Source organism: Pezoporus wallicus, unplaced genomic scaffold, assembly GCF_028554395.1.
Source record: "Pezoporus wallicus isolate ANWC-B61680 ecotype Strahan unplaced genomic scaffold, APGP_CSIRO_Pwel_v1 scaffold_3294, whole genome shotgun sequence".
Taxonomy (NCBI): Eukaryota; Metazoa; Chordata; class Aves; order Psittaciformes; family Psittacidae; genus Pezoporus; species Pezoporus wallicus.
In genome coordinates this window covers 3598359-3620541 of record NW_026635478.1, presented here as the reverse complement: position 1 = coordinate 3620541, position 22183 = coordinate 3598359, and the positions used below count along the sequence as shown (strand labels likewise).

General features: G+C 40.7%; 1 protein-coding gene across 1 annotated transcript in view; it reads left to right on the top strand.

Moving 5' to 3' along the window:
* Positions 1-17504: 17504 nt before the first annotated feature.
* The window catches only part of NUP205 (nucleoporin 205), a 49092-nt gene continuing 44413 nt past the window's right edge, over positions 17505-22183 (top strand). Inside the window, exon 1 of the mRNA XM_057425622.1 lies at positions 17505-17621. Within this exon, the coding sequence (XP_057281605.1) occupies positions 17594-17621 (28 nt within the window). The 5' untranslated portion in view covers positions 17505-17593. The remainder of the gene's footprint in view (positions 17622-22183) is intronic.

Genomic DNA, 22183 nt, shown 5'->3' with positions numbered 1-22183 from the left:
CTCACGCGCCGGGAGAGCGGGACTGCGCCCTGCCCTGCCCCGGTCGCCGTCTGCTGTCACGCTCCTAGCAGGGCCCCAACTTTGCCAGCCTCGCTCCCCGAGAAGGCACCCCCGCGCTGTCTCCCCACTTATCCTTCCCTTTTTTCCCCCTCTATTTTTTTCCACCCTCACAGGCTGCAAACAGGAGAACTCGAAGTGACAGGATCGCTTCTCTAATGAGGACATCTGTTTCTGAAGGTGCAAAGTTTGGAAACCACTTCCGTGTCCCCCTGGTTCCTGGGACACTGTGCTGCTGTCCTGCCAGACCTAGCTTCGGGTGGCCAAAACGTCCCCTGACCTGGCCAGCACTTCCTTGCGCCCAGGTATGGCTTTCCCATGGAGGTGCTTCTCCTTCGATGAGGAAGTTGTTGTTACTATTATTGAGATTTTCCAAGTCTGTGACCCATTTGGAACAGAGCCCAACGGTACAGAAAGAGGTGTTTCCCTGTTTTTTCTCTCTTCATTTGCAAAATCCAGGAAAATTCTGTTTTCATGCATAGGGGTTGTAAGTAATTTTGACAGAAGCAACTTCTTGATGTCCTTGTCAAGTAGAGAAGTAGAGATCTTTCACCTGCCCAAAAAACATTTTTTTTTTAATTCTTTTGTTCTTCTTTTGTCTTTGTGTTGTCAGAAACTTGCCGAAACCACATTGTTTCTGTCTTCTGTTTCTACCGCAGACAGCCTGGGACAGGGGCCTGTTAAAACTGAACCCATAACTTTCCCTTCCTTTTTCCTTTAATCCCAGTGCCACACAAAAGACCTCATCATCTCAGCTAACAGACAAAAAGAGCACTTTTACTCACTGCCTTTACTGCTATCCAATATCTCTCCTTGCACTGGCATCCTCAGCTCTCCAAACAGGCAGCCTTGGTGTTTCATTATCACTTATCTCCAGTGCACAAGCTATTCCTACTTTTGCCATGAAATTAACCACCTGAGAATTTTACTTATTTCAGCAATGGATAGGAAAGAGAGGTTTTCATCACAGAATGCACTGGCATAATTACTTTGTTTAGTGGCATGATGGTTTTTTTCTTCACTTATGCGTCTTAGATTGAAGTGTAATACTAGTACAGCCAAGTGCAATACGCTCATCCTACTAACAGTAAAGTGCCTTGTCTTGGCATAGTTCATTCTTCTTCCTAAAACAAGTTAACACTACCTTATGCAGATTAAATTTTATATTGATATACATATATCCACAACAGGAAAGCTCTGTGAATTAACTTTACCACTTCTGACTGTAGGCAAGACCCAGGTCTGCATAAACATAAGTTCTGTTTTCAGCAATAGTCTTGACATACGAACACAAATGCAATGTTCTTTTGAAAACAAAACATACAAGGGAATATAAACACCTATAAATGTGAGAAATTCCCTATATATTCGACTGTAACATATACTTCATATATATAGCTACATATTAATCAAATTCAGGTGACTATATATACATATAAAATAATGTATTTCTCCAAAAGTTAATACCTTTCACATTTTCACATCAACCTGTGTATGAAGCATTAGGTTTCAGCAGTACCCATTATGTTAGTAACTTATATATGTAATGTAATTGCTGGCACACCTAATACCTAGGAATGTTTCCTGTTGAATAAAAGCAAGTAGTCTGACTTGGAATGAAAGATTAAAATTAATAAATCTAAAAGGTGCATTTCTTAGACAGAGTTGAATCTGTATGTTAAGTGAATTCTGTGATTTCTTTTAATCCAGTACTGAGGAGTCTTTCTCTTAGTAAGAGTCTGTCCATATCCCTTTGCTGAGTCCTGCATGAACACAAATCTCAGCAGCATCCAATAATAATGTAGAAAAAAATCTACATGGCTGAAGATTTCTTCGGATGATGTTACTGAAGGTTACTCATAGCCCTGCTACCACCTTTGCTTTAATCTGGTAGGAATAATTCACTAGGCCATCATTTGGACATCGTAAGATTCAAGATGTCTTTAAATTAATTATTTTCTTGCCTTTAAGTAATTGTAATTGTTTTCATTAAATTAGTCTTACATAGCCACATTTTGTCACCTTATTTGCTTCTGGAAATGTGTGCTTTTTATTTGTTTTGAACAAGTCTGATAACTAAGGACTGTTTCTAAGAAATTGTTTCCATATCTACAAGGAAAAGCTTTTAGAATACGTTTTCTTGGGAATAACCAATGCGTGCTAGCTAGACTAAAAATGTGTATCTGTACAATCTATTCATTGTTGTTTCCCTGTGACCTGTGGCATACTCACTGTTGTGCATTACCACCATGTGCTGGGAAGGTGTTCTTCCTGGCAATGCTCCATGGCCACTGTCTCGTGGAACAAATCACAGAATGGCTTGAGTTGGAAGGGTCCACAAAGATCATCTAGTTCCAACCCCCTGCCATAGGCAGCGACAACTTCCACTAGACCAGGTTGCTCCTGTGCCAGTGTCTCACCACCCTTCTTCCAAATATGTAATCTAATTTTACCCTCTTTCAGTTTAAATCCATTTCCCCTTGTCCTGTCACTACATTCCCTTGTAAAATGTCCCTCTCCAGTTTTCTTGTTGACCCCCTTTAGGTACTGGAAGGCTGCTTAAAGGTTCCGCACAGCCTTCTCTTCTCCAGGCTGAACAATCCCAACGCTCTTAGCCTGTCTTCATGAGAGAGGTCGTCCAACCCTGTGGCCATCTTTGTGACCTTCCTCTGGACTCACTCTAAGAAGTCCACATCCCTCTTGTGCTGAAGATACCAGAACTGCACACAGTACTCCAGGTGGGGTCTTATGAGAACAGAGTAGAGGGGGAGAATCAACTCCCTCAATCTGCTGGCCATGCTTCTATTGATGCAGCCCAGTATATAGTTTGCTTTCTGGGCTGCAAGCACATACTGCCCACTCATGTTGAGCTTTTCACCAGCCAACACCCCCAAATCCTTCTCCTCAGGGCTGCTTTGAATCCATTCTCCTGCGTTTGGGATTGCCCCAACCAAGGTGCAGGATATAGGAACCTACTGTGATTCTGCTATTATTCTGTAGCTATTTTCAGGACTCCACTGGTGTTAAGCTACCACTATCTCAAACGGCTGCCAAGCTGTATGGAGGAAACACAACAGAGATCAACAGTGGAGTGTCCTGAGAAGGGATTAGAAAGAGACACAATGGTGGTGTACCAATACTGGCAGAAAAGGAGGAGGTGGAGATTGAGTAATTCCCATGGCTGGTTGGGATGAAGATTAATTATGATGAGACTTTTAGCATGGTAACTTTTGCAAAGCATCTGTACAGACTGCAGTTCGAATATTCAGCAACAAATAACCAGTACAGCAGCACTTTGAAAATACTTAAAGATTTGGAAACTTCTTGACCCTGATTTGTGCTGGAAGCAGTGGCTGGACACATGTGCCTGTATTTCAGTCTCAAAGTCAGGTTTCATAAATAGGAAAATAAGGTATTTTTTCAAGCTTCTGCAAAGCCTCATTGATTACTATGGAAAGTTCACAGATATTAATGCAGAATGATATATAATAGTTGATGACATGTTTTTTAGAAATTCAGCCTTATTTACTGCAACAAAAACAAGAATTGCTCCCCAGACTGCAATGGATGTTAATGATGCATCCATTCCTTTTGTCACTCTGGGAGATCCAGACATCTTTTTGCTAATGATGCCTTTTGCTGGGCAAATGTGTTGGAGAAAGGAACTACATGACTGTTCTGAGTAAGTGTAGAATAATAATGAAAGGCTTTGTTAGGAAATTGAACGGCAGGTGGAGGAGCCTTACAAACACTCTGATCAATATTTGCTGCAAGTGGCAGATGTTCATCATGTCTTGTTCAAAATCCATTATAAGGAGAAGGTGTCTATACTGCTCAGAAAAACAGGAGGAGGGATTTGTCCTGCTCTTTCTTAAATGAGAGAATACAGTGCTGAGAAATTCATGTATTATAGTCAAAGATATGAAAGAGCTGCATCTTTGTTAATGCGTTTCTGTTATTAAGGGAAAACAAAAACTTTAGTGGGATGCCTCTGCCAATTTTTACTTATTCAGCATAACTCTGTCACAGCGCAACTTATCTGCTAAATGCACCTATCTTTGCAAATGAAGACAGAAGATCAGTCCTGTTTTCTGGGAAGGGTGCAGTGGGGACCTCCAGGAAGCCACCACTACTTCTAATGTTCTTCAGAGGTCTGTTTCCTTATGCGCAATTTACAGCAAATTTTCCCGTACATTGTTTTCCTTGTTCCAAACTCCTCTGAATCTAGACACTCGAGTGAAAGTTAACACAAGTTGTCACAAGCATTCTTTCAGCTCTTTTTTTGCCTTCTGGCTCCTGTGCTGAAATCCATTCATAGAATCCTTGGGCTTCTTATCCTCCTTTTCTTTTTTTTTTTTTGAAACATCTTTTATGCATCAAGAAGTTTGCAAGACTCATGCTCCTCATCATAATGGTGCCTCGGTTGCCAGAGACAACTTGCAAGTACTTGTCATTTCTACACTGAATTGAGCACCAGTGATAATAGGTTGGGTTTTTTTTCCTCAATTTCAAAATGTCATTCCCATATGTTTTTCTAGTCTGGGCTCCCCTAAGCAATGGATATTCCCAGGGAACCCAGTAGTGTGTAACAAAATAAGATGCGTCCTATTCTACATCTCCTCTCCATAGAAATCCTGTGCTGGTACTGGAATGGAAAGGAGGGAAGAAGATCCTGGGCTTATGAAAGGTGAACAGTAACAGGATTCAAGTTTGCACGTCTATGTGTGCCTCTATAGTAATGTTAACCTTGAAGTATGTTTCCACAAGATGCGAAAAAGTCTTACCAAAGAAAGGCAATGGATAAATCAGAATGATACGCAGCATTGCTTAGAAGGGTACTGAAATATATTCAGTTGCAGAAGTGAAAGAGGCACCATGCAGATAAGCAACCAAGAAGGCTGCGTTGCTTTGCTCTCTGCATAGTAAAATAGAGCACAGTCCTAGCCTTAAGATCTCCTGTAACACACACAGGTCAGCATCACGTGCACCAGAACGGAACAGACTTTAAAGCAATTGGCCTGAATCCAAGAATTTTGTACTGCTGAAGATTTTATTATAAGTGTCGTATAATCTCAGCATTTTGAAATGTTTAATTTTGGTAATACATCTCATAAAATGTGAAAGGAGCTAAAGAGTGCTGAACAAACTATGAGCCAAAGTACATTTGCTATTGCTTTTTTTCTGCATCTGCTTTTGCAATAAATATGCCTGCCCTGCAGTCTGTATTCTCTTTTAACGCATGCAGTGCTGCCACATTATTTCAGTGGCAGGAAGAGTAGCAATGAGCCCAGATACATAGTCAAGTAGGGCGAGGTGGGGACAAAAGATTTGAGTTCTTGTTTGTGGAGCACCACAATGACCACACTAGGGAAGGCAGTGCCAAACAGATGGAAAGAGGCTTATGGTTCATATAGCTTGTGTCCACCACCAGAGATGGCAACCACATACTACCTGGTTTAGAGATGCAGAGCTACAGTACATATATTATACAGGAATATTTCCCCTTGCAGCATTTTCAAGCTGACTGTCTCTCTGGATTTCAAACAGCATTTTTGTAACCTTAGTGTTTGCATTTCAGTTTAGTGGTTTATAAAAAAACAGCTCTACAATTCCCTATTTGAAGTGACATCATTTGACAGCTGTGGTAAATCACCTGGCTACATTACAACAATGGTGTTCAGCAGTGACTTCTCATGGATAAATCTTTCACAGCACATCCTATTCTGGACATTTAGAAATGTTGGAGAGCCTATTCATGTCCCTTGTCCTCTTGTAGACCAGCCAACGTTATTTTGCTTTATGGTGGCAGTGGTTCATTTCTCAGGAATGTCTCTCTGTTGAATTCAGTTTGGCCAACACTCACAAATCCTAATATTTGAGGCAGTGTCATAGAGTTGGGGCTTGACGTGTTACACAGAACCCATGAGACAATATCAGGGGAGGAAAAGAGATGTATGAATCTGGAAACACACACACACTGGAATTGCAAAGGAAGCCATCAGCATTCAATGAGAGTGATAACATATCTAATCTGGATGATCTTGTAACAGAAGAGGGCACTCAGGGGCCAGACAGCAAATAAACCTTATCACATTATACAGTGAGGGAAAATCACTGAAAAATTGAGAGAATCCTCTCATGAGCTTGATGTAGCTTACAGCTGTGGGCTGCTAAACCTGAGTTTCATTCATGCAAAAAGAAAGCCCAGCCACTTTAAAACAATCTTTGTGAACACACTCAAGTCAACTTACCTAAAATATTTGAACTAACAATCCCTGTGTAGACAGGACTTCATTAGGTTACTTGTTATTGTTTTCAGAGTCCTCACCTGCTCTTTAAAGCACAACCTACATTATGTGAGAGAATGATTGCTCATTGTTGTTGTGTCCCTTAATTGCCGTCTATATTAGTGTGTTCAAAGGAATGTATTTTTCCTCTTCTGCCCTTCTCTGCCTGCATCTGACAGCACTCAGCATTTTCCGCAGAGCTCAAAATTGCTCGCATTCTTATAAAAACGCCTCAGCCATATGGGATTTGCTGAGACAAAATAAAAAGTGCACGGCTTGAGAAAATGCAATACTTCATCCTGCGTATTGATTCCATGGCTGCCGTATAAACAGGAACTGTTACAAGAATTTCCACTGACTATCGGCATTGGAGCTTGTGTTCTGCATAGGCCAGGTGTGACATGAGCTCACCTGTCAAGAAAGTATGACACTGCATTTAAGTGCTGGGGTGAACTTTGATGTTTGTAGATATATTGCACCAGACAAGCTCCAGCTGCAATCTTGCAGATTTCCAGGCAGATGTACTTCCTTTTGCAAAGGAATGTGAGCTACCACAGCTAATTTTATGCTCTGTAAATAATGCTGATAGAGAAACAAACTTGAAATTATAGGTTAGATAGGCAAAATAATAGGTTAACTAGGAAAGTCAAAGCATTTGTTAATCAGAAATATGAGTATGTTCCTCAAGAAGCTGCAGGAACCCAACTGTAATGATGACAAATGAGAGATTGCAGAATAATAAGATCAGTCTCGCATACAGGCAGCACCATAACTGAGACTCTATATGACATAGATGTGCTGTTGTACAGAGAAATTGGGCCCTTATATTCTGATAGAGAACATTTCCTCTTCTTAAAAGCCTGTGCTTGACACGCTTACAGTGTGAAGGTTCTGCTGTGTGCCTTGTGTTGTTCTTCCCCCTTCTGCTCCATCTTCCCTCCAGTACCCTCCACCATGACAGGGCTGGGCTCAGAGCCACCGAGGGCAGAGATCATATCCAGGGGGAAGAGAGACCTGGCTGGTATCCCAACCATATTCTATAGGTTAACCAAGACACCTAAAGGATGGTAGATATTTTAATATATATTTTTTTATTCTTTCATCTGCATTTTAAAATTTTGCTGTGTTTTCCCCTGCAACATTTTGAAATCATTGACACATTACTGCATGAATAGCAGAATTTCCAGCTGGCAGGGCAGGAGTAGAATTAAATCCCTGGGCAGACCTAGTTTATTTTACCTCCAGTAATCTAGCACTTTCTTTCTTTAAGGAGTTATAAATTGCCTCTGATTCTAAAACAGGTTATTTTAAACTCTTCCTCTGATAGCAGCCATATTTTGCTAAACAATGTAAACCATGGGCTGTGTTTAACTTACTTTCACTTGGTTTTCTTCTCCTTACTCTCTTTGTATTGGTATCATACATTGGAATCCAAAATGAATTTTTACATGGAAAACTTCAGAACAGATGTGCCGTCAGCACTTCCGCTGATAGTGTATTGTGTCATGCTTGCCTGAAGTGCTTATAATTTGTTTTATGCAAAATCACTGTATGCTGGACCTTAAAATGTACTGCACAGTTGTTGGATTGACATGGGGAGAAGGAAGGACATGCTGAGTTTTTTCATGGTTTTATTCCATGCCTAGCAGTATTTCTCCTAGCTAGTAAATAAAACAGTGCGATGTCTAAAAGCCCCAACTTTCAAAACTTTTAGGTGTTTATATTTTTAGGTGTTTATATTTACATGAGATCCTATTAAAGAAGCCTGATTTCCAAAACAGGTGAGCATTTGCAACTTCTCCTGAGGTCAATGAAAACTCATCTTCTTTGTAAGACAGTTCCATTCTGCAAGTTTTCCACACAGGATTTCCATGTTAAATATTAGACCTTCACTCTTGAAAACACTGGGTATAGTCTTATGATACAAAAAAAAACAAACCAAAACCAAAACCAAAACAAAAATGGGTTGCCCAGGGAAGTTGTGAATGCTCTATCCCTGGCAGTGTTCAAGGCCAGGTTGGACAGAGCTTTGGGTGACTTGGTTTAGTGTGAGGTGTCCCTGCCCATGGCAGGGGATTTGGAACTAGGTGATCTTAAGGTCCTTTCCAACCCTAACTATTCTATGAGTCTATGAAAAAAGTGGGGACCCAGCATATTCTACTGGCTGTATCCAGAATCTTCCACATTTCATCTCTTGGGTGTATTATGTCAGAATAAATTTGGAAAAGACTTCAGGGTAAAGCTGTGACTAAGGAGAATAGCAGGTAGTAAAGAATCTCCTGAGAGAAGAGAGTAAGGAATGTACCATGGAGTAAGATGCACAGGGTGATGCCTAACAGCAGGTTCAACCATAAGCATGTGGACAGCTTCACTGTCCTTCAAAGGCAAGTCATTCATTCAGCCGACGTGATGGGCCATCATTTTCTTCACTTGCAAGCACAGAAGCAGCAGAGTAGGAGCATAAAGACTAGGTGGACAGCAAGCTACTTCCCACTTGGGTAAAAAGCCTTTGCCAAAATCAGGGATGAGAGGGAAGCAAGTTGCTGGTTGCTTGTGTGTTTGCTCCTCCTCTTTGCAGATAGGAATCTAGACACTGGACTTTCTTCCCTCTGAGTAATATATACCTTTCCTCATTCTTCTGAGCAGTATATACCTTGACTCATTGCAGGCCTACTTCAAAGGCACAGGAATCAGAGGAAACACTTAGACCTTTTCTCACTAGAATGAAGTCTTATGTTCTCACCTCAGGTGAGACAGGTAAGCAGTAAGTTGCCTCAGCTGAGATCTCAATTAAAAACAAGGGAGTTATTTTTTCATCTTCGAGATCTAGTTAAAATTCAAGCTTACCTCAATTTCGTAATGTAAGTGAAAATACCTCTGTGGATTTTATTTAAAAATAGTTAAGTAGGTACAATATCTATTTATTGAGGTATGACTATTTTAATGAAGAGTAAAAGAGCAGAAACAAAGAGCACAGGTCTCAAATTGTGAAGTAAAACTGCTGAAAGAATAACAATAGTTCTGTTGTACTTCTATGCAAAGCAGAACATGATGGCCTAATTGAGTTTTATTAGGCATTGCTTTCTAATTGGTGATGTGACTGAACAATCAAAACTGTAAAAGGTGCTTGGCTAATATTTTGAGCAGTGTGCTCCCTTAAGAAAATTTAGATATGATACAGCATTCACCTTTAATTGGTACCTTTCATCTGAGATAACTGAGGAATTAAGAGGATAAACAGAGCCACCTTAGGTTTTCATGGCTCATCTACAGCTTGTACAGACCTTTAAAGCTTAGTACCATGTCACATCTGCCTTACACATGGATAGAACAGCCCTGCACGTCATGAAGCAACCACTTAATGAAAGAAGTCTCCAAAAGTTTCAGCATATGAATGTTCAAAAAGATGGTGGTTTTAAGCCCTCTTTCTAGGAAGTGTGTAAGCTTTTCCACCTGCGAAATTCAGGCAGTTGTTTTAAATAAAAGTTTTAAAAGTGAGCTCTGGCAGCTTAGTCTGCTGCGGAGCAGACTGACAGCACAATTACCTGTGAGGTGTGCCCCACTGGGAAAAGGCTGAGCTTGGGAAGTTTGTTCATGTCACAGCATGTGACAAAAGGTTGCTAGAAAGTAAATTACTCTTGTCCTACCACAGCAGTGCTTGTGTCAACTGGCTTTAGCAATGGCAGCTAGGCTTCCATTGAAGAACTTACTATGATTGGCTGACAGCAGCCATGATTTGGATGAGAGAAGGATGTGGGCAGAGGAGCATCATGTGAATGAGAACATATGCTATCTTAGGTGATACTAGCTGTGTGTGTACTTATTGTCCTCCTATTTTTTCCCCTTAACTTTAAATACCATCAATTATTATTATTATTATTATCCCCTTAACTTTTGCTAAGTTTGTGTCTACACAAACTTAGAGGAGGTAAGTTGTTTATGAGCAGGAGGCCTTAGCAATGCAAAAGGCTGTTAATTCTAGAGGGAGACAAACTCCTCAAAAAGTCCTTTTTCTGGTGTTATGCAGGAAAGTCGTGTGAGGTAAGACTTGAGTCTTATTTTGAGACTTGACTTATGGAACCATGATTAAAGAGAAGAGGCACAGAGCTTTCAGACAAGAAATCCAGTTTATTGAGAGCGCTCGGGCTGTATGACTCACTGATCTATCTGAGTAGACAAACAAACTAGGAATTATTAAAAGAATGGCTCTGAACAATAAAAATAAAAATATGTTTTGGTTCTTGCAGGGATCAGAGAAAAAAACCTAAAAATCTGCCCTTAGACTACAGATTGCCTCAGTTTGGAATACCTGTAAAGAAAAAAAAAAGGCTACAGCTGGTCAGGTTGACAGAGCTGGTGGAAGTGGTGTCACTTTTACATACGGCTCAGGCTTTCAAAACCATTCCAATGTAGTTGACACTTTAAGTTGCATTTTGTTGTGATTTAGGCAGAAAGTAATTCAGTATTTGAGTCTCACATTACTTGAGCAAGAGCTCTAGGCAGCTGAGGGCCTTGGGTCGTGCTTCTCAAGTCTTTTGGTTGATGGTGATTCTTTTGCCCAAAAGACTTAATCATCAGGAGAAACTGGAGGAGAAATATTCTCTATCTTGTGGTCAGGTTAATTTTCTGGATGGTAGGATTATCAATACCCCATTCCCTGACAGATTCTAGTTCCATATCTTGCGAAAGTTTAATTACTTTTGCAAATGAAGTGGCACTAATGAGACATTGAGAGCACACAATGCCGAAGTCCCCTCCCACCTTGATGTGAAGTAGATGTATGTTAGGCTGGGGAGGGCAGAACTTAGCAAGCCTCTCACAACCTGGAGAAGTGATCTGAACTCCTCCAGTGAAAAGGAGGCATTAATCTTTCCTATAGTGCTGTCTGGATCTCTCCTCAAAATTGATACTAGAAATTCTGGTATATCACACTCTGCAACATGCTTATCTGCCAGTATAAACCAATGTGAAACCAAACCACCCAAAAGGCACAATAAAATCTTCATTAAAAATAAGGCCACCTAATGTTTAGGGGTTTCTCATAGCTCAGTATCCTTGTGTAGTTATAGTCTAAATATACCTGCAAGCAAACCTTTCCCTCGGTGTCTCAGAATGAGTCAGTACCTCAAGCTTTTCCTGGGCTGGACCTTACTACAACTACTTGTTTCTGCACAGAGACTGTACTTAAACAAGACTGAGAGTGATGCATAAGAAAAACAAAATTATATTGTTAATAGGTAGGTGCCTAGGAATGCAGCTGACACATTCTGAGTGTTCTTTCCAAGCAAACATTGATTGTAGTTTATAAAGAGATAGCACAAGATGTAAAGCTATCCTGAGATCCTAATCATGATTCTATGCTGTCTGCTTAAGAGAACTGGTATGAATGTAGGTCCTGACTTTCGAATTTCTGTTCTTCAAATCAGTATTTCTTGTATGCATGCTTTCAATAGGTTGTTAACTTTGGAGTGAACTATTCTCCAAAGTAGCTTCATTATAATTCTGCTAAAGTTAATATACAATAATAGTAGTTTTGGCTTGTAGAAGGACCTAAAGGATTACCATTCCACCATGCTGGACATCTACAGACACACACAATTAACTCTCCATTTCTTCTCCATTGGTTAGGTCTCATCGTAAAGAGAGTTCAGATTAGCTGACCAGGTGTTTCTGAGCACTGTATTTCAAAGGCAGAGGTTTAGGTTTGTCTGATTTAGGATAACAATGCTTTTGAGTGATGAGGAAAATTAATTTTGACCATCTGACACCATCTAGAAGAAAGGTATAAGCAGCTCAGAAACCTGTATATAAGATAAAGGTTTTATATTGCTCTATTCTTAAGCACTTAAGCAACTGAATGAGCACAAGCAATAAACTCCAGCCTTGATCACTCAAGCACATAATGTAGTTCAGTGCTCCAATGCCTAAGGTGTCACCTTGGCAGGAGTTACTGAACGTGTGCTCTTAACAATTGCACCATTAATTGTGAACAGCTAATATTGCTTCTCATTATCCTTCTGCAGCACAGTCATAACCAAATAAGGCAGGAGGAGAATTTAATAGACATGTGACTTCCAGTGAAATATTGTGACAGCAGAGCCAATTAATACAGTTGTCTATTCCAGAAACTGGATTTGTTCAGTCCATAGTCTTCAGATTCTTGCTCTTGAAGATAATTCTCCCCAACCCTCAGGAAACGTCAACAAAACAAAAACGGACTGGAGCAGAAAGCAAATCCTTTCTTATGCTACCTATTCAAACAGGGCTTTCCTTCAAATAAGATACCTCAGAGCATAAGGCTAGGGAAATTCTGCACGCCTCTCTGGTGTACAGGAGCTTTTTATCTTGAACACAGAGAACTCCAAAGAAGTGGGCAGTGCTGGGAAGATAATTAACAGAATGGTAGTATAATTTGTGAAACAATTTTACATTGCAGTAGAGATGGCATTGTGACATGCCCTTTTTCCCTGCATGTCACAGGTTCCCATATCAAATTCACTCAATTTGTAAAAATAAAGTAATGATTTCTTCCGATTTGGCTCTGATTGACCGTCAAGATACTTCCTCTCCTATTTCCTGTGTTATACCCACTTACAGAAAGCCTGTGCTTTACTTGATTAGCACACAGATTTTTACTGTATGCAACTTTATACACCTTCAGGGTTGCCCAAATGACCTCATTACATTTCTGTAGCTTTACACTTATTCAAACACACCTGTTCTCTGATGGGAACCCAAAAGGATGCAGTAAGTGTATAATTCAGCCTTCAGAATATGTATGACATGCTTGAGAAATAGCTCAGCATGAATTTCAGGACAAAGCCTGAATTTGTGGGACTGGCAAATAGCAAAAACATCAACCATCCATAAATCTGATATGGAAATCACTGAACAGAATGAGTATCAATAAGGCAGTTTATGTGCTAACACTTCTACTTACTGTATCAAGTATGTGCTAACACTTCTACTTACTGTATCAAGTATCTCCACTTTACTCCTGTTTTTTCTTCCCATCATTTCCCCTGTTGTTTCTCCCCACCTTGTTGTCAATTACCAGCAGCTACATCAGTACAATAATCAGATTATCTCCCTTGCTAGTCATGGCCTCATCCCCTTCAGAAGTGGAATGGAGAAATTATTACCAAAAAAAAAGAAAAGCTGATTTTAATTCTAGGATAGAGGAAAAAAGAATAACAAGACAGATAGCAAAAAGGGTCACAAAGCAGGAATTAGAAAAAAATTAATTCACAACACATCACATGGCCAAGAACACTTTTTTCATTTTACTTCTGAAGCCTGAACAGGAATCCTAAAGGCTCAGTTGTCAAGCAGGAAAAGTATTGATAATGCTTTATCAGGGTATTCATTTCTGGTGAGATGCTTACAATCAATGATTGTCCTCACCTATACAGGAAAGGCAACACTCGCCCATGTTCAGGTCCTCTTCTCCTGCCCCCAGACCCTGAGGAAGGTATTCGTATAACTTTGAGAACATTAGCTCTTTGTTGCCTTGGACTAGATTAACCACTTACCTCATGCAGTTTCTCTGCTGAGCTTAGATACCATGGTGACAGTAGAAATATCTAGGATGGAAGACAAATTACAAAGTTATTTTGTTGGGAATTGCTGCAGGGAAAGATCTTAGACTTTCTTCTAAGATTTGATGCCAAGCTAACTATCTCAATGTATAAAACACATTTTTTTTCAACAAAGACAGGATCATAACTAGCTAAGAAGTTTTCAGGAAAATTAGCCAGTATAGTAAGAGAATCCAGGAATTTTTATTCTGCCAATTTAATGTAACCCAAAAACACATTCTTTTTCTCTGTTCAGATGGGGCCAGGCTAAAGATCCAGTCAATCGGCATTCCAGGCCTACTGCGAAATGTTCTACCCATTTTTACAGTCCAGCAAGTTGAAATGTACAAACCTAGTGTCAGTCAAAATAAGAGCTTAAGGAAGTTTTATGTTTTAACAAGTAACCAAAAATGCTTTAGACTTTTTTGGAAAAGAGGCATATTTCATAATGTTAATAGTGGTCTATTTATGTAAATGCACTTCTAGAAGGCATCTTTTTCAGCTGTGATGCAGAAAAGCCTTTTAATTTTCATTTTACTCCATTATGCAGGATGTGATCACAATGACACTCAAGATCAAAGGTAGGAAATTAAGCATGGCCTCTCGGCCATTTAAATAATACTTCTTTTTTGCTAATAATTATTCTTCTGATCATAACAAAATGTAAATAAAAATTAATTATATCATCATTATCTTCATATCTTGATGTGTGATCTGGCTATGTACCACAGTGACTGAATTTACTATTATATAGATGTAACATTGTACATCACAAACCACCTACAAGTTGCAATTAAAGAGCAGGTTCCCATTGTGCAGCTCATTTTAATTACTACTAGTAGTTATTTCCGCATGTATAAAATAACATCTCTTAAATGAAGGTCTCTCAATGCACAAGCAGAATTCACTACCCCATAGGCAATCTGGGACCTCCTTTCCCTGGAATCCAGAGGAACTAATATCCATCCCAGGTATTTAATGTCAGCTTACCTTTGATACTTCTGAGAATTCTGTCTAGTAATTAAGGATGAAAGAAGATAGTGTCCCTCACTTGAACCCAGCTGTACTGGAGAACTCGCTGAGAGCTGTTAGAAGGAGGAAATGAGGTATTCTTTCCCTGTAGTCACTTGGCAAAAATAGTCTACCAAATCAAACAGCAATCCCAGGTAAACAGTAAGATCCTAAATTAAAGGACAGCAAATAAACTTAGAATAAGCAAAGAATTACTATTCATGGACTTGCCTACTCATCAAAGCATGGATGGATGCAGTTATGCCAATATAAATATGTGCAGAATGTATGGCATGGTGTATCTAGACACCTCTCTTACTTAATCCATACTAGGAGCTGTACTGTCACAACTATTTTGCATTAAAATATTACACTGCCAACAAAGAAACAGTATAATAAATGCTGTGCAGCTGGAGCTAAATGTGGTATTTTTCCTGTGAAGTTCACCTGCCCAATGACTTTACCCCATGCCATCCACTCTTTTCAAGGTGGTGATTTTCCTTCATGTTGCCATGTGAAGGAAAAACATCATTGGCCAACTGGCAAGGAGAAGAGTGAATTATCTGGAAATTTAAAATATTAAATCTGCAGTGGTTTGAAAGGATTTTTTTCCTCCAACAGAGATTGAAAAAAAAGAAGTGTGTTCAATCTGGCTGCATCGGAATGCCAAAAGAAATATGGCAGCTTATAGTGCCTGGAAAAGGCTTTTTTTTTAAAAAAAAAAACCCAAAAAAACAAAACCACAAAACCCAACTGATTAGTTTATTTCTCTCTTTTTTTTAAAAACAAAAAAAAAAGTCTTGTTTCTTAAGGAAACAAGGCTTAGGAAATCACACTCTGTCTGCCACAATTATTCAGTAACTTTTGAATTCCTGAACCAATTCCAACCTAATCTGATGAAGGGCTAAAAGGCTCAAAAATCTAAGTCCTCACAAACTTTGTGAAATTCAGAGCATATATAAAGGAAAAAGATCAAAAATATGCTCCCTGTGGTTAGAAAGGCTGAAGCAAAACCTCAAGCTATCCACTAAGTTTGCTGTGGCCAGGTGACCAGCACATGTTTCTCCAAATTTATCATGATATCTGCCTCTCTTTCATGGTCGTGGGGTGGCATGTGGGCAGTCTGGAAGCAGAGCTCTGGCTTCACAGTAATGGATACCCGGGAGAAGATACAGGAATGCTATATACAGGTGCTGAGGCTGCTTCAGTTCAGCTGCCTGTGGAATAACTACATTCATTTTCTGTTTTCACCTCTTGCCTGGCACTTTTCCTTTCCTAGAATAAAATAAATAATTCACAGTCTATCATTTTCAGTGCAATAGAATCATAGAACAGGTCTGTTCTGGTTCATGGCTAAGACCAGGAAAAGAGAAATCTCAAAGAAACAGGGTCCCTTTGACTAAACAAATTTGGCTAAACTAATCATAATGGATTAATCTATGGAACTCTGACAGGAGCTGTTCTTGTCAGGACAAACTCTTCCCTCCCTCCCCCTTTTTAATTTCTTTTTCTCTTTCCTCTTCTGGCTAATCCTTGTGAAACTGTTTCTCTGGTTTGCCTGTTCTTTTTTCTTATAGCTGCTTTGCTAATTCACTCTAAGCCCAGGACTACTGCTCTCTTTATATTGTCCCCTCTGCCACCCCATTATAGGGAAAATCTAGAGAAGCAAAGAGAGTTATTTTGACAGTTTCCCATGGGTTTAGTTCATTGGACATGGTTTTGCAACCATGAAATATTGTTTTAATAAAGTTCAAGAGGGGAAACCATGGGCAGTAAAAATGAGTGTATAGTTGTAGTGGAATCTTTTATCTTAAAGATAATACAGGAGGGAATTTCTGAGGAGACCTGATTACTACAGGGACACGGGGTGGTAAATTGGCTTCAGATATGGGGTACTTCTCAGATACAAGTATTTGTTCCTTAGCTCCATATACGTGCATGTACAAACATCCCTTCTGCTTGCTTGTCTTCATTCTGGGCACTTACTTTTTAACTGAAAAATTTACAAATCGCTGATTTAGGTTTTTTAAAGACTTCCGTCTCAACCATGCAAACTGAAGATTTTTAATAAACCTATCTCCCAGTGCAGCATCTGCCTTCAGGCATTTTGCCTTATTCAATGAATATGGCTTTTAGGACAGGGTTTGAAAGCAAGGACTCCCTTCAGCGTGATCTGGAAAAGAGAAAACTAACGGCACAGGACTGATACGCTATTTACAAAAGCAGTGAGCAGGGAATGCAGAATCCCGCTGCTCTCCCTTTTCTGCTGCCGCCTCGAGAAGGTTTGAGCGCGAACACGAAGCCGACGGACAGACACGAAGAACTATCACTCTCTGACTGACACCAGCAACAGCTGAGCAATCCCGGCTCCGCACCCCTCTGCGACTACAACCCCCGTCAGCCCGCGGTGCAGGGCTCACCGCCCAGCCCCTGCCCCTGTGGGAGCGCCGGCTTGGAACTGGCCGCTGCTCTAACTTTCGCCAGTCGGGCTGCCCCAGGGCTGGACAGGAAAAGCCGTGGGACCCTGTCCCCGTTGTCCGCGGCGGGAGGAGCCGGTGGCACGTTTTTCGCTCCTCGGGAGGCGCCGCTGCGGACAGCCCGGGCCGTGTCGGGCCTTCTTCAGGTGGCGGCGGTGCCGCCCCGTCCCTCCCTCTCGCTAAGATGGCGGCACTGTTGGCGGTAAATTCGGGTAAGAGAAACGTAAGCGCGGGGCCGTGGTTTTTCCCCGTCCTTTGCGGCGGGGCCGTTCTCCGTCTTCCCTGCCAGCCGATCGGGGGGCGACGGCCCCGCCTCAAAGCCCGCGGGGCTGAGGGCGGCGGCGGCGGCACGGGGAAGGCCGGCGTCAGGCGGTGGTGCGGCCCTAGCGGGCGGCGGGGCACTAAGCTGCCGGGACCACGTTGATGCTAGCAGGCGGCGAGGAGAGTGTCTTCCGTACGGCGGTACCAGGGGCGCTCAGGCCGTGCAAGGCGGCCTGGTGATGGAGTTCCGCTGTCGGAGCTGCGCCGTGCCTGGCTGGTCCCTGCCAGGAGCCAATTAAGGTGGTGACAAAGGCCACTGTGGTAGCTCCTTGTGTGTGTGGTTAAGCATCACTGCTCTATTGCCCTCATCTCTTAATGCTGTGTGCAATAGAAAGTAAAACAAAAAGTGCACCCTGCATGTTGCTCAGTGCTACCACAAGGAGTCTGGAAGTGTTGAGCTTGTGTCTTTTGCATTGAATGTTGCTAAGGATTAGCATCAGTATGAGCTATGGTCCTTTCACAGCCCATCCCAAGGAGCAGTTTGCATTACTAAGGCAGCATTTACCCAGCATAACTAGGGAAATAAATCTAATGTAAAAGGAAATTACTAGATAATCAGAGGATAGCCTAAGAGGTCATCTGGCCCAACCCTCCGCCTTTTCCACTCCCTTAAAGCAAAGCCAACTCAGTCAGGTTGCTCATGTCCTTATCTAAGCGAGTTTTGAATACTTGTAGGGATGAAGATCCTCCCAGAGGCCTCTCTGGACCTCTGTTTCAGTGTGTGACCAGCTTTGTAGTAGTGGGTTCTTTTTTCCCTGTTAGCTGATTGAAAGCTTTGGTATTGCAGTTTATGTCAGTTGCTGCTCATCTTCTGGGGGGATACCTCTTGTCTCTTCCCTGTGTACATTGCCATTCAGTAGTTGAAGATAATAAGGCTCCCATTTCTCTTTAGCCTTGTTTTCTTAAAACTGAAAAAGGTTAGTTTTTTCAGCCTCTTCTCATTAATCCTATTCTTTGGCTCCCTATTTCAGTGTCTTGCTCTGGGGAGCCCAAAACTGAAGACAGTACTGGACTGAAGGACTCTCAGAGATGTATCAGCAATCACTTGTTTATATGGGCCAGGGGGAGTGAGCAAGTGGCTGCATGGTTCTGAGTTACTGGCTGAGCTTAAACCATGACATGTGGTGTACATCATACTGACTAGTTAATAAAATGAAAAGCTCCATTCCTGTATTAAGCAAGGAGTAAATTTTACAGATAGTATATTTCGATCGCAGTAAATCAGTTACTTCCCTATCCCCTCACAGAATAGCAGTGGTGAAGCAAAGGCTCTTCATTTGAAATGTGACTTTGTTAAAGTAAAGATTGAAGTAGTTCAAGTGAGAATACACTTAAGGCTACGTGGAGACCTCATAGCAGCTTTCCAGTATCTGAAGGGGGCCTATAGGGATGCTGGGGAGGGACTCTTCATTAGAGACTGTAGTGATAGGACAAGGGGTAACGGGTTAAAACTTAAACAGGGGAAGTTTAGGTTGGCTATAAGGAGGAAATTCTTTCCTGTTAGCGTGGTGAGGCACTGGAATGGGTTGCCCAGGGAGGTTGTGAGTGCTCCATCCCTGGCAGTGTTCAAGACCAGGTTGGACGAGGCCTTGGGTGATAAGATTTAGAGTGAGGTGTCCCTGCCCGTGGCAGGGGACTTGGAACTAGATGATCTTAAGGTCCTTTCCAACCCTAACTATTCTATGATTCTATTTTTTAAATTACATGGCAAGAGATTCTATAGCCTTATAATTAAAAAATAATGGAAGAAGGAGTTTTATACATGAAAGATGAGATAAAATTTAAAGCAGATGTGGCACTAGAACTAAGGAAGATTTTGCCTTAGGTTATAGTTTATTATTTGTGGGGACAGACATAATGGGGTTAAGTCTGTAACTTGGCAAAAACTTCAGTTGTGTCAGCTGCTGTTGTTGCCAAAAAAGGCAACCCAACCTGTCCTTCCTTGCTGTCCGTGATGGGAATGTCTTAATGCCTTACAGTATTTGGGTTGGTACAAAGCAATTGGGTTGTAGGGACAAGAGCAAACAAATAGGCCACGAAAATAGTTGAACAGCTTTTGGCAGGCACTGTGGATTGCTGCTTTTGTTTATGGGACTCAGTAATTTAATGAGAGTGAAAATACAGTTTAGAGTGGAAATAAATCTCTGAACTCTGAAGTTATGTGAGACAGCCAGTTACAGTCCAGAGTGTGAAATTATTCATCCGGTAGTAGCTATTTTTAGTGAACTTATCTACGCATTGGTAATATTGTATGATTAAAACACTCTGGTGCTTAAAAAAAGAGACAGGATTTGTCCTTTTTTACAGGTTGTCCACTCGGATGCAGCTCTACTGGTGCTGCTAGATGCGCTGTAAATGAGGGTAGTTTTTGTTAGTGTTGAGTTTGGTGAGAGTGTTTTTCTTTGGTTTTATTCTTATTTTGCGTGGTTTCTTCCTTTGCAACAGAATAAAACTGACAAAGTTTTACTTAGTTTACTGCTTCCAAGACACCTTAGGTAGTGACTGAAATCAGTGCTCTTGCTCTGAAACAGGCTCTTGTCTCCATGCTCCCTCACTACGTTTCAATTTGACTTATGCTGCCTCATTATTCAGGGCATTCGTGTACCATATTGCATTACTTCGAGGTGGTGTTTGGTTGTATGAAAAAGAGGGGCATCTTCCTGTCAGAGTAGCTGCCTTGCTTGCTATATTATGTGAGCGACCTGGTCAAGATGAGGTGTGGATACGTTTTGAGTTGGATGCATCTAGTCAGGTTTACCTTAAGGGTTAGGTCTGGTCAAACCAAGTATGAGAATTAAAATGTTGCCTCTGTACTTGATTTTATAACAGTGTTAACTTGTACATTAAAAAGAAGGAGGCAGGGGGAGGGGGAAGTTTAACCGGTTTTAGGTGAAATGTCAGTATTTTTTTGTATATAGGCTACTCTGCAAGGCATAGTTCTATTTTATCATTTCTTCAGAAACCAAGCTGGTTTCAGAGGCCTCTGCCATTCAATACCCGCTCGTTCTTTCTCTCCATGTTTCAGGTATTGCTCTTTCACTAGTTTTTATGGTTAGCAGGGACACTTCGTAATCCGTGTTAATGAAATACTCTGATTTTTAAAAACAAGATTGGAAGAACTCTGGAAGATATTTCTTCCTTCCCCCTTCCCCCCTTTGATTTGGATCATTTGACTAACAAGACTTACAGTGCTATCCATCAAGAGTTAATGGAGCAGGCATGTGTACTGTTTGGGAACAAGCAGCTCTGAATGAAGGAGAGCCGCAGCCTCATAAAGAAGCTTTTCTGCTAGCAAAGTTGTAGCACACAAAAACCACTGCTAGCTTATAATATCTCTGGGTCAGGGACTGTCTCAGTAAATGCTCAGAAACACAGAAAGTGACCTGCAGTCAGGCAGTGGTTGTTCTGTTGTAGCTTGCAGTGACTTGTGTGTAGAATCTGAAACTTTCACAAATGCAGATGAAATCTAGCAAGTGAAACATTTTGGTACTTCTGTTTCATGTCGGTCTTTAGTTTTGATATATATATATTTTAATAGAATGTTAATAGTAGGTGGTAGGAATAATTTTCCAACTGTAAGATTTTCAGTTTAGACAGTGATTCTGGCTGAAGTCTGAAGACTAGTTTGGTATACTGTTTTCATGAGACCTGATCATAAGGAAATTTCTAGTGCAGTCTTCATACTACAGATTTGGGTTCAGAATTATACGTGTTCCAGTTGTTGTACTAAATTCAGTTTTGACATACTGGCAGTCCTGGGGTAATGGTTGGACTTGATGATCTTAAAGGTCTTTTGCAACTGAATGGATTCTATGATTCTATATGCAAAGTAAACTCTTTCAGTGTTGAGGAAGAGGAGACTGTATTCCTAGAATAGGGTCAGACTTTTCTTAGTTAATATATTTGTGCTTGCTAGCTTCCAAAAATAATCTAGTCTCTTCTAAGCATAGTCAGGTAATGATTTATATTCTAGTACAGGAAATTCATATCTTTATGTAAAGTTCTTGTTACAGAATGTTAGTAGCAGATGTGTCTTATGGATCAAAACTACATGTATCATTTTTTTTTAAATCAAAACGAGAAAGATGAGTAGATGTGAAAGAAAGTGTTCTTAGGTTCATGATTTTTTACTTATGTAATAGTGCCTTTAATCTTAGGGTTTTGGTTTCTAATGTATTTTATTCTACAGACTGATGCAATGATATGACAAATTCTGACAGCACTGCTGTTCATTTTCAGTCCCTCATATATTAGGTATTTCTCTGTTTTGGATTCTTCTGTCAGAAATAGAAAGCAGGAGGCCAGTCTTGCTGAGTTACATTCAGATTCAAGGTCTGCCTTGCAGGTCTTAGTTATCCTTTAATCTTATCCAAGTGATGGAATCTCATAGGCATATAAGGTTGAAAGATGACAGAGCTTGTATCAAATGTCTTTATAAGGTGACTTTCAGCCC